Below are 15,711 nucleotides of genomic sequence, written 5' to 3' on the forward strand. Positions count from 1 at the left end.
GCAAGCCCTTTTCCTAGGGATTAGAGAGAGAACACACACTCACACTCACAAGGGAAGCCCCAGCTTGAAGAGGCAGCAAGGACACATGTCAGGTCCCTACCCATGTTACCTTCATGTGTTGCTTGAAGCCTATTGGCTAGGCTTCAAAGGGGTCCAATGATAAATTACTTGAATTATCTAATTGTTTTTGCATTTATCAAGTCCTCTCTCTCAAAGGGGAAAGGGGGACACTTGTCCCAAGGCTATACCTGTTGCTTGTGATTGGCTAGGCCTGGAGGGGTCCAATGAGCTTCAAGCATGAGCTACAAGGGGGGGTCGACCCAAGCAAGCTAGGGGGGTGCTTAGGGGGTATACTCACCCACACACACTCACAAGCACTCTCATTGTGTACTATGCAAAGTGCAAGAGCTCCCTCTCCTTCTCCAAGCAAGTAGAGGTTGAGAGCCTACTCCAACACTCTTGGCTATGGAGTGCAAATCCAACCAAGATCCATGCTTCAATGCTTAAGCTTGCCATCTTCTTCTTCTTCATTACTATGCTATTATGTATGCTAGCAACAAGAGTATGATAAGTGAGGAACTAATTCTTTCTCCTACGAAATGTTTCTTCTTCCTCTTCCCTACCCTCATTCCCTGCTAGCTCTCTCCACCTTCGAAGGTGTTTGAGGTCTTGGGACTGAGGCTTGGGATAGTTAAAGCTTTCTTCAAGTTTATGTTATGTTTGTGATGCATGAAGCCTTCCATCTTCATGGCATCACCTAGGTCACAAGGAACACAAAGAATGTATTGTAACAAGTCTCTCTTTATGGGAGAAATCATAATACAAATGCCTATTGGAGGGGGGACCGGCTCCACATAAATCCGGTCCTCAACTGTTGTCATGTTCTCTAAACTCTCTCTCTTGCAAAAGTATTGTCTATGCCAAGTTAACTAATTGCTATGATTATGTTGCTATCTTCAATTATGTCTACCCGCTATGCTCACAAAATCATTTCTTGAAAGTAATCTCATTAAATTCCGCTATTCTCAAATTGAATAGGCAAATTCCATTACATCTTTTTCTCAAGCGGGGGTTGATAAAGAAGTAGCTTTATCTGTTGTTGGAGTGACCTTAGGATGGTGCGACCCCTCTTGCCCACCATTGAGGTCTTCAAAGTTGGAATGGGAGGGCTGCTTTCGGCTTTTGTATTATATTTGCAGGAAGGCCATCAACTACCTCTTTGTAGAGAGCAGAGGGAAGCAGGGGAGGCCCATCGAGGTGGGAGGGCCGATGGGAGTAGGGGGTAAAGTGACATTGTCCCCCGATGATGGGACTCCCCCTAGAGTTTACAGGTGAAGCGCCATTGCTAGACAATCTAAGCTTCACTCCCTCGTACTATTCACATTGTTTTGATTGGTATTTTGCAATTTCAACTTGTTAAAAATACACTAAACCTCAATTTTTTTCTAACACTGTTTCACACATAGAGGCTAGGTTCACACATCTCAGTACCTCCACTCCCTATATTCACATAGGGCGGTAACATTGCTCTATGTTGTAAGGACGAGAATGATTTTCAGCCAAAAATGCATAGCTTATTGGCTGAAAATAGATTGTGCAGGATTCAACTAAGGCTGGATTTAGACGAGGCGGCAGAAATTCTTTCCACAGGGGCATCAAAATGCGTGGCTATTCCTGGTTGCAAATGTATTCTCTCCACCTCCGGGCCTGCCATACTTCTTCCCAACCCCTTCCCCCCCCCCGGAAAGAGCTCACGCCTCTCTCAACCTCTCCCTCTTTTTCATTATTCCTCCTCCAACATCATTCAGACGAGGTGGCGGTAGACCTAAAGCAAGCTTTTCTTCCTCCCCAGTCATCTGAATCCAGTCTAAGGCTCTCTGTCTTTTGCACTTCAAAGCAACCCGACAGTAGAGCTCTTGCGGGGCGGCGGGGGGGGGGATTCTCTTTGGACCATATTTCTGTGCCATATGGGGGGCGTCCTCGCTCAAGTATAGGTGGGTCTGGAGAAGAAGCCTATTTGGAAAAATTACCAAAATACCCCTCTAATTTGTGAAAATTCCCAAATTACCCCCAGTATTTTGTCATAAATTTCCAAAATGCCCTTCAAATTTTCCAAAATTCCTAAAATACCCTTGGTTGTGAGATTAAATTTTTCCAAAAATAATTTTTTCTGCGGCTTTTCATAGGAAGACTGATTGTCTATCATACAAGATGCTAAAACTAGAATTTAACTTGGTTTTGAAGATGAATTGCTTCATTATTTTTAGACGTAATTGCCCTTTCTTTGCAAGGTAATTTGTGACAAATTACATGCTAAGCACTCAAAAACGGATCTCAATTTTCAAAAAGGAATGAAGATTAGAAAATCTTGAACAATCCAACCAAAATGTATTTTGGGAATTTTAAAATTTGAGGGGTTGGAAATTGGTAATTTTCTTTCATCTGAACCCTGCGCTCAAGCCTCAGTGCTTCCGCGCGAATACATCTTATGCGTCTGTGCGTCTCAGAGCTTTCAGACTAAATTCAGAGTGAAGCACTCCTCAAAACGCCTGTGGGGAGCCGAACGTTGACTACGGATATGGCCCAATGTTGCTTACCAAGGTCTGGCTATGGCGAAGTTGGTTACAAGTTGAAGTCCTTATCAGGATACGTGAGCACGAATTGTAACAGCGGCCGCTTCGCAGTGCTCATTCGGTGTGAAGCGAAAACGAAATGGCATTCACCGAGCCTCTCCCAACTCACTGCATCAGAACCGTTTCCCAAGCTCACTACTGTTGAAGCATTCGCACCCGCCACGGTTGCTAACCTTGGCCCTGGATTCGACTTCCTTGGTTGCGCCGTTGATGGTCTTGGTGATCGTGTCATTGCCAACATCAGTCAAGATATTCCCCCTGGCAAAGTCTCTATCTCTTCTGTAAATGGTGATGGCGGTAAATTGAGTCTTGAATCTGACCAAAACTGTGCGGGAATAGCAGCTCAGGCCACCCTTGAGCTTCTGGGCGTTACATCCATGGGGGTCTCCCTCAGTCTGCATAAGGGTCTCCCTCTCGGTAGTGGGCTTGGGTCCAGTGCGGCTAGTGCAGCGGCCGCTGCTGTTGCTGTTAATGCTCTGTTTGGAAGCCCTCTTTCTAAAGATCAGCTTGTTCTTGCTGCTTTGGTCTCAGAGGCAGCTGTAAGTGGCTATCATGCAGATAATGTTGCCCCCTGTCTTATGGGTGGTTTTGTACTTGTACACTCATATGAACCACTGCGTCTCATCCCCCTTCCCTTCCCACCACATCTGGACCTTTTCTTTGTGCTTGTGAGCCCAGAGTTTGAGGCCCCTACAAAGAAGATGCGGGCTGTTCTTCCCACTCACATCTCCATGCTAGATCACATCTCAAACTGTAGTCAAGCCTCTTCTCTTGTCTGTGCTGTGTTGTGTGGGGACATATCATTGCTTGGAAAATCCCTCTCTTCAGATACTATTGTGGAGCCAAAAAGAAGCCCCCTGATTCCAGGCCTGCGTGAAGTTAAAGAAGCAGCCTTGCATGCTGGAGCCTTTGGATGCACCATCAGTGGGGCAGGACCAACAGCTGTCGCCATTACAAATTCTTATGACATGGGAGTAATGATTGGTGAGAAGATGGTGGAAAGTTTTCTACGATATGGCAAGCTAAAGGCAACAGCCCATGTGCAGAGACTAGACAGAGAGGGTGCAAGGACTATGTGAGTCATGACAATCAAGGTTTCGAAGGATATATACCAGGGTTTGGCTTGGGAAAATGTCCAGCAAGCTCAGGTTCTTGGCGAGCTCTCTTGCTTCGAGTATGGAAAGGTAAACTTCGAGGCAACATTTATTGACTTGATGGACATTGAATACGAATCTTGGGTTTTGTATGTCTTTCCCAATACTGCAAATTTTGAGGAAAGCTTTTTGTTCAGAGATTTGGGTATTTGAGGAGTATTTACACACAATATTTGTAGTCAGGATATAGAGATTTTCTACTTCAAAGCATCAGGAAATACCCGACGAGTTTAAATTGCTCGCTAACATTTCAATTTTTCTTGGGATTTGCTTGCCAATACATGATTTTTTCTCAAGAAAAGACTATGGACATGTCTATAAAGCTTTCGATTGCATGTAAAGGACTTTTAGTTGTAATGTGCAGTGGACGTGATTGATGGTGAATGCTTAGGATGAGTGCTCAATGCGTTCTCAAGGTTCCTTTTACTTCATGAGAGAGATGTGCAATAGACTATAGAGAGAAGAGAGAATGATACTGAGTGGAGGTTCTGTGAGTGATAGAGGGAGAAGAAGACTTAACACCGGATGGGGTCCTAAACCCCCCTCTCTAATGATGGTATCTTGGAGTAGATGCTTGGATCTGTGAGGCTAAGTCTGAAGCTCAAATACGCTAGTGGAATTGATGGGATCTGCAACCGTCGACGAGGCTATGGCTGATGTCGAGGGTGGGCTGAAAACTGAAAAACGATGACTGATATGAGGGCTGAATCTAAAAAAGCTGGTGTGATCGTGTCGATGAGGCTATGGCTAATCTGCTATGGCTGATGTCGAGGGTGGGCTGAAAATTGAAAATACTGGCTGATCCAAGGGCTGAACGAAGGTGCTGGTCTTGCTGAGGTTACTGCTGCCCATCAGCTGGGTACTGAACTTATCCAATGATTGACCCCTAAGGATGCTTGAACATGAAGGGTCAAGCAATGCCCTAAAAAACCACGGTTCTAAATAATGGGCTACATGTCACTTATTTATAAGATAAAAACCTCTTATAAGGGGTGCTTCGTATGCAGTTAATTCCCTAGGCTTGGTACTAATGCAACTATATGGGATCACTGAGTACTCCCCATTGCCTACACCTAGCAAGCACTGGTTGTGCTCATGTGCAATTAGAAGGTATGCAGTGCTTGGACATGCACATCCTACGTATAGGCTCACAAGGGTGCGAGAACACTTCGTAGGCTGTCCTAAATCCTGGAAGTAGGAGTTAGCTTGTGCTCACGTGCACATGGTTAGATGTGCACGTGACATTAGTTTAGGAAGTGCTTGCATATTTTTCCCCCTTTGTTAGAAAGGTTCGTAATATTGCAATGGAGCCACGCTTGCTTATGTATGATTCTTGGAAGAAAGGGTTTTTCTCACCACGAGTGAAGTTGATGGGGGTTGTTGTTGTAAGGGGCGGTCCGTTGAAGGAGAGTTTGCTTGTGAAGATTTATTTGAAGAACTATAGGTCTTTTTAAGGATTGGTATTTTGGGGGATACTCAAACAAAAAGGAGACTACGCAGTATCATTAGGAAAAAGATGGAAGGGGCTGGGTATGTGTTTGGGAAAGCCATCGAAATAAAAGTGAATAGTAAAGTGGATGCATGGAGCAACGAGTATTGAATTTAAACAAAGGAACTGAGGGTCTTTGCCTGCCAGGTCATTCTCGGAAGTCGTGCTTGTATTTGTATTGATAGGCATATCTTTCCTTTCTCTATCTTCCTCACGCTTCTTGTGGATGCACGCTGATCTCATTGGCGGATCAATTTACTGCATGAGAATGGTCAGCCATGGTGTCATCACCTCATCCATGTTGTTCTTCTATGCCATCATCCTTATAAGTCGGTTTTTTTAAATGTTCCCACATTTAATGAGGACTTGTCTTCTTGGAAGTATATATGCCATCATCCATATAAGTCGGTTTTTTTAAATGTTCCCACATTTAATGAGGACTTGTCTTCTTGGAATTTCATGTCGTAGACATATTTCCATAATAAACTTTTCCCACCTCTTGGTTTGGCACTTAAATGGACCACCTTGGGGACACACCTAGGGAGGATGGAGGAGGTGATGGGACATGATGGCATATTATTAATCATAAGGATTTTACATTGTGATTTTTTTGGTCGAGTTACGATGTGTTGAGGTTGTGTTAATTCCTTGTATCTTCAGGGGTGTGTATGCGTATCAACTACTGTTTTGTTGTGCTAATTCTTCCAAGTTTATGCGTCTCATAGTGCTAAGCTACATTATGGCCATGGTTACCCTGCATTTATAGAGCCATGGCAAAAACTCTATATGCAGACCTTTGTATTGATGTATGCTTATGTGTGTTTGTGCATGCCTAGATGTGGGAGCAGATATTAATGGTAGTTCTTCATGGGGAAGACTGGTTCTTTGAAACAAACCAGCGGGAGGATCTCCCGGCTACTCGGACAACATATGGAAACATGTCGGACGGACCACCCGACGTAACCGGCCCGTAGACTTGCTATAGGGCAGTAGACTTTAGCTTTCACCGGATCTTTACAATGATAAACTTTTCTTAAACTTTACGACACAAAGGTGTTAAAGTTTAGGCATCTCAAGTGAACTGCCCAATGTGATCCCGTTATTTAGTTTGGCTTTTAGGTATTTATTTTACTTATTTGTCAAAGTCTTGGGTAGGGCAATTTACTGAGGGTGCTATATAAGCAACCCCTTGCCTCCATTTTATACACATTCAGTTATGCATTGCCAAGGTTGATTGGTTCAGGAGACTCTCTCTCTCTCTCTCTCTCTCTCTCTCTCTCTCTCGTGCTCACTCCCCTTGGTCTCTACGCTTCCGCATCGTCGACTTTGACATGGTATCAGAGCGGGCGGCTTGAAGCCCTTGGCTTGGAGGAGCAGATTTGGAAGAGGAGAAAAAGAGCAGGTTTCGTCGTTGCTGTCCTCTCCTGCGTTTTAAAACGCTACACCGTAGCGTCGCCCAAAACCCTCCTCGCGTTGGCGTTTTGAAACGTTGGCAGACAAACCCCCCCCGTCTCCTGTGCGTTTTAAAACGCTGTCGCTCTCCCCTTGGCGCCGGAAACCCCCACTCAGTCCCAACACATTTTGAAACGCTGACTGGCGGCCATCCTCTGTCTCCCTTCACCCATTGTACACCCTCTCCCTTCTCCTTGGTGAGGCAACGTTTCAAAACGCTGCCCGCTAGGAGACACTCGGGGCTTTTGAACGGAGAAATTGGAGCCCAAAGAGGGGTCAAACCAAGCCTTAGGAGCAGCTTGGAGATCGAATTGAACAGGGAGTGCTAGGCTTTGAGTGGCCAAAGGTGGGAGTTTCGAGCGGTTTCAACTTCTAGAGAGGGATAATAGAGGGTGTGGAGCGGCTTGGCAGAGGCGAGGATGCCACAAACTGCTGACGTGTCAAAGCCTAAAGAATGGAGCCAACTTACGGATGCTGGTCGAGGGGTTTAAACCCTAAGAAGAGCAAGTAACAGAAGAAGTCCTACCAACTTATGGGGACCCCGTCCGATCGGGCCCCAAGTGACATAAAGGATTAAAATAAAGCAGGATCCGCACACACGCAAAAAATGATGACGTGGTAGATTTTCAAAAATTGCAGTGGCAGGATGACGTGGCAAGCTGTACGAAATTCCGCTTTTGTGCTGGCTGATGACGTGGCAGGCTGTACGGATTTCTGTGAATTACGCCGGCACCTTTTTGGCTTTGCTTTTGGACCAGATGCTTTTGAGTTTGAAGGCTTTTCACTGTAATTGCTTTTTAGGCCAAGGGCCTTTAAATATGAGGTTAGGGCTCATTCTCTGGCATGCTTCTTGGAGAAGGTACAGAGTCTGGAGTACCGGCTTGTACTGTGTTGATGCAATATAAAGAAATACCGAAAGGGGCGCCAAGGTTTGGGGCCGATACTATTTGGGGTGGAATTATGCCACTCCGTGTCGTGTGTCGTCTCTCTCTATCTTAGTTCAATTGTTAATGAAGTGCTAAAAGTCTGTTCAGTCTGTTCTCTTCTATTGGTACGTGGTGCCCGCCTTGTGACAGTGGTATCAGAGCATCAGGCGTGTGCTTTTCTGAAAGCATACCGGTCCTACAAAAGAGTAGACAGAGCTATTGGAATTTTATTTGAGGTATCTTTGCCCTTCAACCCGGACTTATTAGCCACTCCCACCCTTCATCGCGCATCGGGCGCACTCCTGTCTTCATCGCAGTGTCTTACAATGCATAAGCCATAAAGAACCCAATACTTGGAATTCATGGATTTAGCAGAATTTTGCAGTTTCTACTCAACGAGCTTCACGACATTCTTTCGCGGCATCCTCAGTAGAATCTTCTGATGCTGCAAAATTTTCAACAATTTTTGAACTACATGTTACCCCCTCTGATGCCCCAGGTGGTACCTCCTCCTCTGGCACCAGAAAGTACGAGAGCTTCCAATCGGCAACCTTCTCAGCCATCTGTTCCGATCGGGGGAGTCTTGAGGAATATGGTGCAGCCATCTGACCCTGATCTAGTGCAACTGCCTTTGCCACCGCCATTGTCCCCACCTCCACCACCACCGCCACCAGGCTATAATGTTTGGAGCCCATATGGATACCCTTATTATCCATACCTGGGACATGTGCCTTACCAACCCAAAGATTTCAATGTCACGTGACACATCCAACCCTATGTGTCCGTGGACAAGCTACAACATGACAAGGGTTCAATCAGTTCAAGTCAGTCTAGAATAGGAAGTGATCTGGTAATTTTGTGAGTATGTTCGCAGACCGTGCATGACCATACACTTGAAATAGATGAATATCCTCTGGTTGCACATAGCATGATCATCAGATTACAGTCAGAACCCATCAGTAGCATTTTTACAGTGCATAGACCTATTTTCCCTATTTTTGACATTATTCACTTATTATTTTTAAATGACTTTTGTTGGGAACTGAGTAGGGCAAATTGGGTAAGATAATATATAAGGAAACTAGGGCTAGCAAGCACCTCGCTGAATAGGCAATTTCTCGGCAAGACCAAGCCCTGCGGCAACTCTGGCGTTTTCTCTCACTAGAAGGCCTAGCGTTTTTGCACCAGATCAGCCAGCGTTTTTGCACTTGCAGATTCCCGGCGACAGTAGACAGTAGATCAGCCCTAGCGTTAGCAGTTCCATCAGCAAGGACAAATTTCAGCACCTAGCGTGTTTGGTTTGCAGATCCACCTCAGCGTTTTTGCAGATCTTCGCAATGGAATCAGCCCTAGACTCAGCGTTTTCAGTTTTCAACATTCAGTTTCCGCAGTAGAAACCCCAAACCTCCCAAATCTCACCTTCCCGTAGCAAATCCTCGGCGCACGGTGAGATCCCGTGAAGTTTGCAGATTCAGCCCGAAAAACACAGATTTCAGCATCTGCGTTTTCAGCGCGTCGTTGTACAGTCGTCATCGACATCGTCACCGACATAGAGTCAAAATTCAGCAGGTAAAGATTTGCAGATTGCAGCCATTAGTGCTTTCACTTTTCACCCGTCTCGTCGTCGTCCTCATCGTCGGCAAGTCCAAGCATTGTAGAGATTTGTGCAATCATATGTGTACCGCTCTCGCCATAGAGAGTGGGGCCTTCGGAGGAGGGTTTGACAACATTCTGGTGTCGTATTCTCTTCTCTTTGTATCTCTCAGTCTCATGCACCTTCATTCACAATGTCCATTCACTTTGTTTGTGTCCATTACACTCTCTCACTAAAGGAACGAAAGGCTCTTCCTTTCGTAAGTAAAAGGAACCCTTGAGCACAGTTCGGAGCACTCATCTTGAGCGAAGTTCAATATTCACTTCCGTTGTACCTTACATTGGTATCAGAGCTTTGGCAGTGTTCTGTATCACTCAAGGAAAGAACCACAAGAACCACATAAATTTTTTTTTTGCTTGTTGCGGTCGCACGAACCCAAGTTCGCTTGGGCGTGTCGATTCCTAATCGTGTTTTTGAAGAGTGACAGGTAGCCCAAGAAAGAAGGGCTTGTCTAGCCTCCCCTTGTGCCTCTTTTCACCCGTTGAGAGCGGACCGTGCACTTAGCGGCCGGCCAATCGACGTGAGGTGGGAAAAAGCAACCTTGGTGTGAGCGCAAGGCCACCCACGGGTGCGCCCGCAGAAAAGAGCAGAACTTGGGTGAAGAGAAGATCCTTCTCTAATACAGATTGCAAGCGAAAGAAGAACCCAAGAACCTCAAGACCCTCAAGAACCCCAAGAACCCAAGTTCCTCGTGAACTTAAGAACCCACAAGAACTCAAAGCGGAATGGATACTTTGCTTGGAGGTCGTGAGCATAAGAGAGGTGAAGAAGAACCAGGAGGTTTTTCCGACCTTCCCCCTTCCCCATCTACGCCAAGGATTGCACTAACTCCTATGGAGGCTTTTGACAAGATGATGATGGCCAATAAGCTAGAAAGCGACGAAAAAATGGCAGCCATAGAACAGAAATACGAAGAACGAATGGCAACCATAGCACGTGAACCCGAAGAAAGATTGGCAGCCATCGAGCGTAAGTATGAGCAAGTACGCTTGGATGACAAAGCAAGAGAAGCAGGAAACCCTATATTCCCAATCTCGATCATCTTGTTGATGCAGAACAAGTTGTTATTCCTACTCAAGGCGTTCTCGAGCTACAATCTGAGTACATCCTTGAGACGCGAGAAAGAAAACTAAGGAATAGGAACTTTATCGAACATCTAGTAAAGTGGAAGGATTTCCCAGAATAAGATGCAACGTGAGAAGATCAACTAACGCTTCAGAGGGATTACCCAAACTTAGCCTTGAGATGAGGCAATCTCAATTCTTTCACATTGGGTAGAATGTAAGGTCTCTACCTACCCTAGAATAGGGTTACCAATGTAAAATTTTAAGCTTAAATATTAGTTTGGCAAAAGATGCCATTTTTAGCAGGTTTCAGTGATCAGGTGTCATTCGTGTTGTGATCCTTGTAGAACTTTTAATTCTGGTCAAATTCAATTTTTGTGAAAAATTTCCAAAAATGAAAAGTTTTTGGACCCCAGTATGGTCTAGGGTCAACCAACTCGTCAACTTGTGCATCGACCCAAGGTTTCCTTAAAAATAGGGTCCGGACGTCCGAGGCTGCTATTTATGGCAGGTAGTCGTATCTATTACCTGCAGGTCTCTCTCGAGTCAGCAAGTTTCAGAATTGAATTTGGGTTAGTATAAGTCTAGTTAGCCTAAGGTTAGCATTTTCTAACGTATATATGGTATGAATGTGGATGTGCATGCATGGGTATGCATGAGTATGGATGTGCATGCATGATCATAGGTATGCATGGACATGTGTCACCATCATGTATGGCCATGCGTCATGAGCATGGCTAGTCTTGTGACAAGTGTAGGCATGGAGAGTGTATCATGGAGGCTAAGCATGGCCTAGATAAGGTGGCACATGGGTCAAGAGTGAGGTGTGGAATAGTATGGACAAGGAGGCACGGACTTAGGCAGTCACACCCCCTCAAAATAGCAAAAAGCTAGCTCTACCTCCCCTTGTGGAAATCGATTTTGCAAAAGTGTCAGAGAGAAAGAGAGAGAGAGGGAGCATAGGCAACAAGTGAGATGGGCAAGTGAGGACACCTCACTAGGGAAACCCCACACCTAGCATGACACTTGGGAGATATGTGTGTGTGTGTGTATGGGATCTCTAGTTCTAGCTTCAATTGTGCAGACGTAGTTTGAGCAGAATCACGAGAAGGAGACTCTCTCTGTCTCTTCTTCTTCAAAGCATGACACACATGAGGATTTGCATGATGATTTGAATGATTATGATAAGCATGATGATTTGAATGATAATGATGAGCATGATGATTTGGATGATAAGGACAAGCATGATGATTTGCATGATCAAGATGTGATTTCTCACAAGCATGATGATTTGCATGAAGATGATGTGATTGTTCACAAGGATGATGTGTTAGCTGATACTTTCTCTAGCGAAGCTAACCTCATTGCAGATTCGATCAATCACGAAGAACTGACCTTGGCTCTCGAGTCTAGGTCCAAAGAACCCCCTCATGAAGAACCGATCTTGGCTCTCAAGCCTAGGTCCAAAGAACCCTCACAGGAAGTATTATGTGTTCGAGTGATTAGTCAGCACGCATTGTTCGAGTGTTTCATTTCGTGATCGTTTCCTATATTTTAGTCAGCGTCTTTATGTGATCCCTTTTCCTAGGCATGACATATCGTACGTTGAGCACGCTTCACTCATGAATAAGCTGAAATGTTTGCATTCAAGGAAGTCACATTCCATGTCTCTTCCTTGGCATGACACATTCGTAGAAAGAGCAGAAGGAAGTATGAGCACCAAGCATGGGCATTTCCGTTGTGAATTGCCATAGTTGATTGAATTCGATCAAAAAGTCAAGATTCAACCTCATTGTTTGCGTGTGTGTGGTGAACGGTTTGGCACTCCGTCTCTTTGTTCATCTACATTGCATGCATAGTCTTTGAGGAAGACAAGATTTTTTCGAGCTACTTTACATGGAATAGGTATGTTCATGTTTTTGTGTTGGAAGTGGTTTCAAGAATTTTCAGACATCGAGATTCTTGAAGAAGAAAGAAGAATGACTCTAGACGAAGTTGAAGCATCGAAGGAGCCACATAAGATTTTGTCGCTTTCGGCGCGGCCCAAAGAAGCAAGCGTTGCAGACCTTTATGAAGTTCAAGTATCGCATGACCCACGCATCAGAGTGGGCCGGCGACGAGTCCTTTCTAGGATTCCAGGCACTATTGGCGATCTCCCTCGACGCCATACAGTTCGGTACGTACCTGACTTTGAAAAGGAGGGGATGTCACGTGACACATCCAACCCTATGTGTCCATGGACAAGCTACAACATGACAAGGGTTCAGTCAGTTCAAGTCAGTCTAGAATAGGAAGTGATCTTGCACTTTTGTGAGTCTGTTTGCAGACCGTGCATGACCAGATACTTGGAATAGATGCATATCCTCTGGTTGCACATAGCATGATCATCAGATTACAGTCAGAACCAATCAATAGCATTTTTACAGTGCATAGACCTATTTTTCCTATTTTTGACATTTTTTACTTATTATTTTTAAGTGACTTTTGTTGGGAACTGAGTAGGGCAAATTGGGTAAAATAATATATAAGGAAACCAGGGCTAGCACCATTTGGCAGAAGAGGCAGCAGGAGCACCTCGCTCAACAGACAACTTCTCAGCAAGACCAACCCACGCGACAACTTTGGCGTTTTCTCTCACCAAAGGGCCTAGCGTTTTTGCACCAAATCAGCCAGCGTTTTGGCACTTGCAGATTCCTGGCGACAGTAGACAGCAGATCAGCCCTAGCGTTAGCAGATTTCCCCGAAACAACAAATCAGCCCTAGTGTTAGCAGTTCCATCAGCAAGGACAAATTTCAGCTCCTAGCGTTTTTGGTTTGCAGATCCACCTCAGCGTTTTTGCAGATCTTCGTGACGGAATCAGCCCTAGACTCAATGTTTTCAGTTTTCAACAGTCAGTTTCCGCAGTAGAAACCCCAAACCTCCCAAATGTCACCTTCCTGCAGCAGCAGATCCTCGCCACACGGTCAGATCCCGCGAAGTTTGCAGATTCAGCCCGGAAAATGCAGATTTTAGCATCTACGTTTTCAGTGCGTCGTCTTACCGTCATCATCGATATCGTCACCGACATAGAGTCAAAATTCAGCAGATAAAGATTTGCAGATTGCAGCCCTTAGTGCTTTCAGTTTTCAGCCCGTCTCGTCGTCGTCCTCATCGTCGTTGACATCGTTGGCAAGTCCAAGCATTGTAGAGATTTGTGCAATCATATGTATACCGCTCTCGCCATAGAGTGGGGCCTTCGGAGGAGGGCCTGACAACATTTTGGTGTCGTATTCTCATCTCTGTGCACCCCTTGGCGGCCTTGCGCTCACACCAAGGTTGCTTTTTCCCACCTCACGTCGATTGGCCGGCCGCTAAGTGCACGGTCCGCTCTCAATGAGTGAAAAGAGACACAAGGGGAGGTTGGACAAGCCCTTCTTTCTTGGGATTCATGTCACTCTTCAACAAAACACGATTAGGAATCGACACGCCCAAGCGAACTTGGGTTCGTGCGACCTCAACAAGCAAAATTTTTTTTATTGTGGTTCTTGTGGTTCTTCCCTTGAGTAGTACAGAACACTTCCAAAGCTGTGATACCAATGTAAGGTGCAGTGGAATGAATGTTGTATTTTCTCAAGATTAGTGATCCATATTTGCTCAAGGTTCCTTTTAGTTCTTAGGGAAGGAGAGAACCTTCCGTCTTTATGGAGAGTGCTATGATCACGAACAAAGCGAGTGGATATTGTGCGTGCAAGTGTATGAGACTGAGAGAAAGAGAGAAGAGAGATACGACACCCGAGAGGTTGTAAAACCCTCCTCCGAAGGCCCCACTCTCGTCGGCGAGAGTGGTCTACTTTTGATTGCACAAAGGTGTACAATGATGATGCATGGACTGATGCAATTCATGACTATGTTGGTGACGACGATGATGACTTTAGGGCTGAATTCGATGCTCTTCTATCTACTGTCCACAAAGGGGTAATGGTTGAGAATCTGGACCACTTTGGGGTGCTGAAAATGATTGGTTTGCTGCTGTTTTTATTGCTGAAAATCCCTGATTTGTCGAGGCTCTTATGGCTGGTAAAAACGCGGAAGCTTTAGCAAGATCAGGCTGCGTTTTTGTGGCTGTCATCGAAGGCTGAAAAAGCTGTTTTGTTGCAGGTGTAGGGCTGCGTTTTATGGCTGAAAATGCTGCCCTCTTGCAGGTATTGCTGGCGATAGCAAACGCTGGCTTGGGGCTGCTGATCGTGGGGAAACACGCCAAGAGACAGGCCTTGTTGGCGATGGCTGTTGGTGGGAAAACGCCAAGGGTGAAGAAGGTATGGCAAACCAAAACGCTAGGGGCTGATGGGGGTGGTCTCACCAAGGCAAGCTTGAAGAGATTCTTGTTGAGAGAGGGAGGGAGTACCTGTTGCTTGAAAGCCTGTTGTGCTCCTTGCTCATCTGCCCAATTGTGCTAACTTGGGTTTGCTTATATATTAACTTACCCAATTTGCCCTACTTAGTTCCTAACAAAAGTCATAAGTGAAAAATGTCAAAAATAAGATAAAGTCACTGGAAAAATCCCCAAACTGACTCTGATGGAATCTGATGGAAATGCTTATGCTTATGCGGTGTGCAACCAGAGGATACGCATCTACACTAAGTGACTGGGCATGCACGGTCTACGAATAGACTCACAAAAGTGCCGGATCACTTCTAATCTAGACCGATTGGACTGACGGGAACCCTGCTATGGTGTAGCTTGTCCACGGACACATAGGGTTGCATGTGTCACGTGACATGCCCACTGCTCGGATCCTCTGAAAACAACACTCTGCTACCTACGGGGCCTCTACTGCAACTCGCTGTAGGCGTCCTCCACCCTGAAGCTCGAAGAACAGGGCTGGGACAGTCTCTGAGCAGGCCCTGACTGAGATGAGAACCTCTAGTCGTGTGAAGGCTCCCATCCACCGGGGTGCTACTGGCTCGAGAGGCGTGAGCCACTCAACTGGAAGTGACTCTGAGATGTCCTGACACATGCTGTGCACCCCTCTCATGCCTTGTAGCTGGAGCCCTTGCACCTCCTCTAGCAAACCTGTGAACTCTAGCCAGTCACCTAGAGAGCACGCTGGACCTGCTGCCATGGGACCCCAGGAAACATGAGGCTGACTACCAACCAAGTGGCCTCTATGAGTGCTAACCATGGGGTTTCAGACGAGGGGCTGCCGTAGGCGCTCCTCCGTGCACGTCGACTGTCTCTGCTCCAAGCCACGCCGTAAGAACTCCTAAGATCGAAGCAAACTCATAGCGAAGCGGTCCTCCATTCTCCTGCTCAAACCAACTCTGCGCATCTCTGTAAAGATCCATCTTGTCGAAGGTT

At 45.7% G+C, this 15,711-nt stretch overlaps 1 protein-coding gene across 1 annotated transcript; it reads left to right on the forward strand.

Annotated features, from left to right (window-relative positions):
* The first annotated feature begins 2,436 nt into the window (after positions 1 to 2,436).
* Positions 2,437 to 4,088, forward strand: LOC147425163 (homoserine kinase-like). Its single transcript, XM_086500618.1, has one exon. It carries the CDS (start codon positions 2,579 to 2,581, stop codon positions 3,710 to 3,712), a length of 1,134 nt encoding a protein of 377 aa, XP_086356744.1. The 5' UTR covers positions 2,437 to 2,578; the 3' UTR covers positions 3,713 to 4,088.
* The last annotated feature ends 11,623 nt before the right edge of the window (positions 4,089 to 15,711 follow it).

This window comes from Adiantum capillus-veneris, chromosome 25 (assembly GCF_014529385.1).
Source record: "Adiantum capillus-veneris isolate H3 chromosome 25, ASM1452938v2, whole genome shotgun sequence".
In the NCBI taxonomy this organism is placed as follows: Eukaryota; Viridiplantae; Streptophyta; class Polypodiopsida; order Polypodiales; family Pteridaceae; genus Adiantum; species Adiantum capillus-veneris.

What these genes read in the sequence shown, in the direction of transcription:
- LOC147425163 (XM_086500618.1), top strand. Translation starts at nt 2,579, where the DNA reads ATGGCCCAATGTTGCTTACCAAGGTCTGGCTATGGCGAAGTTGGTTAC.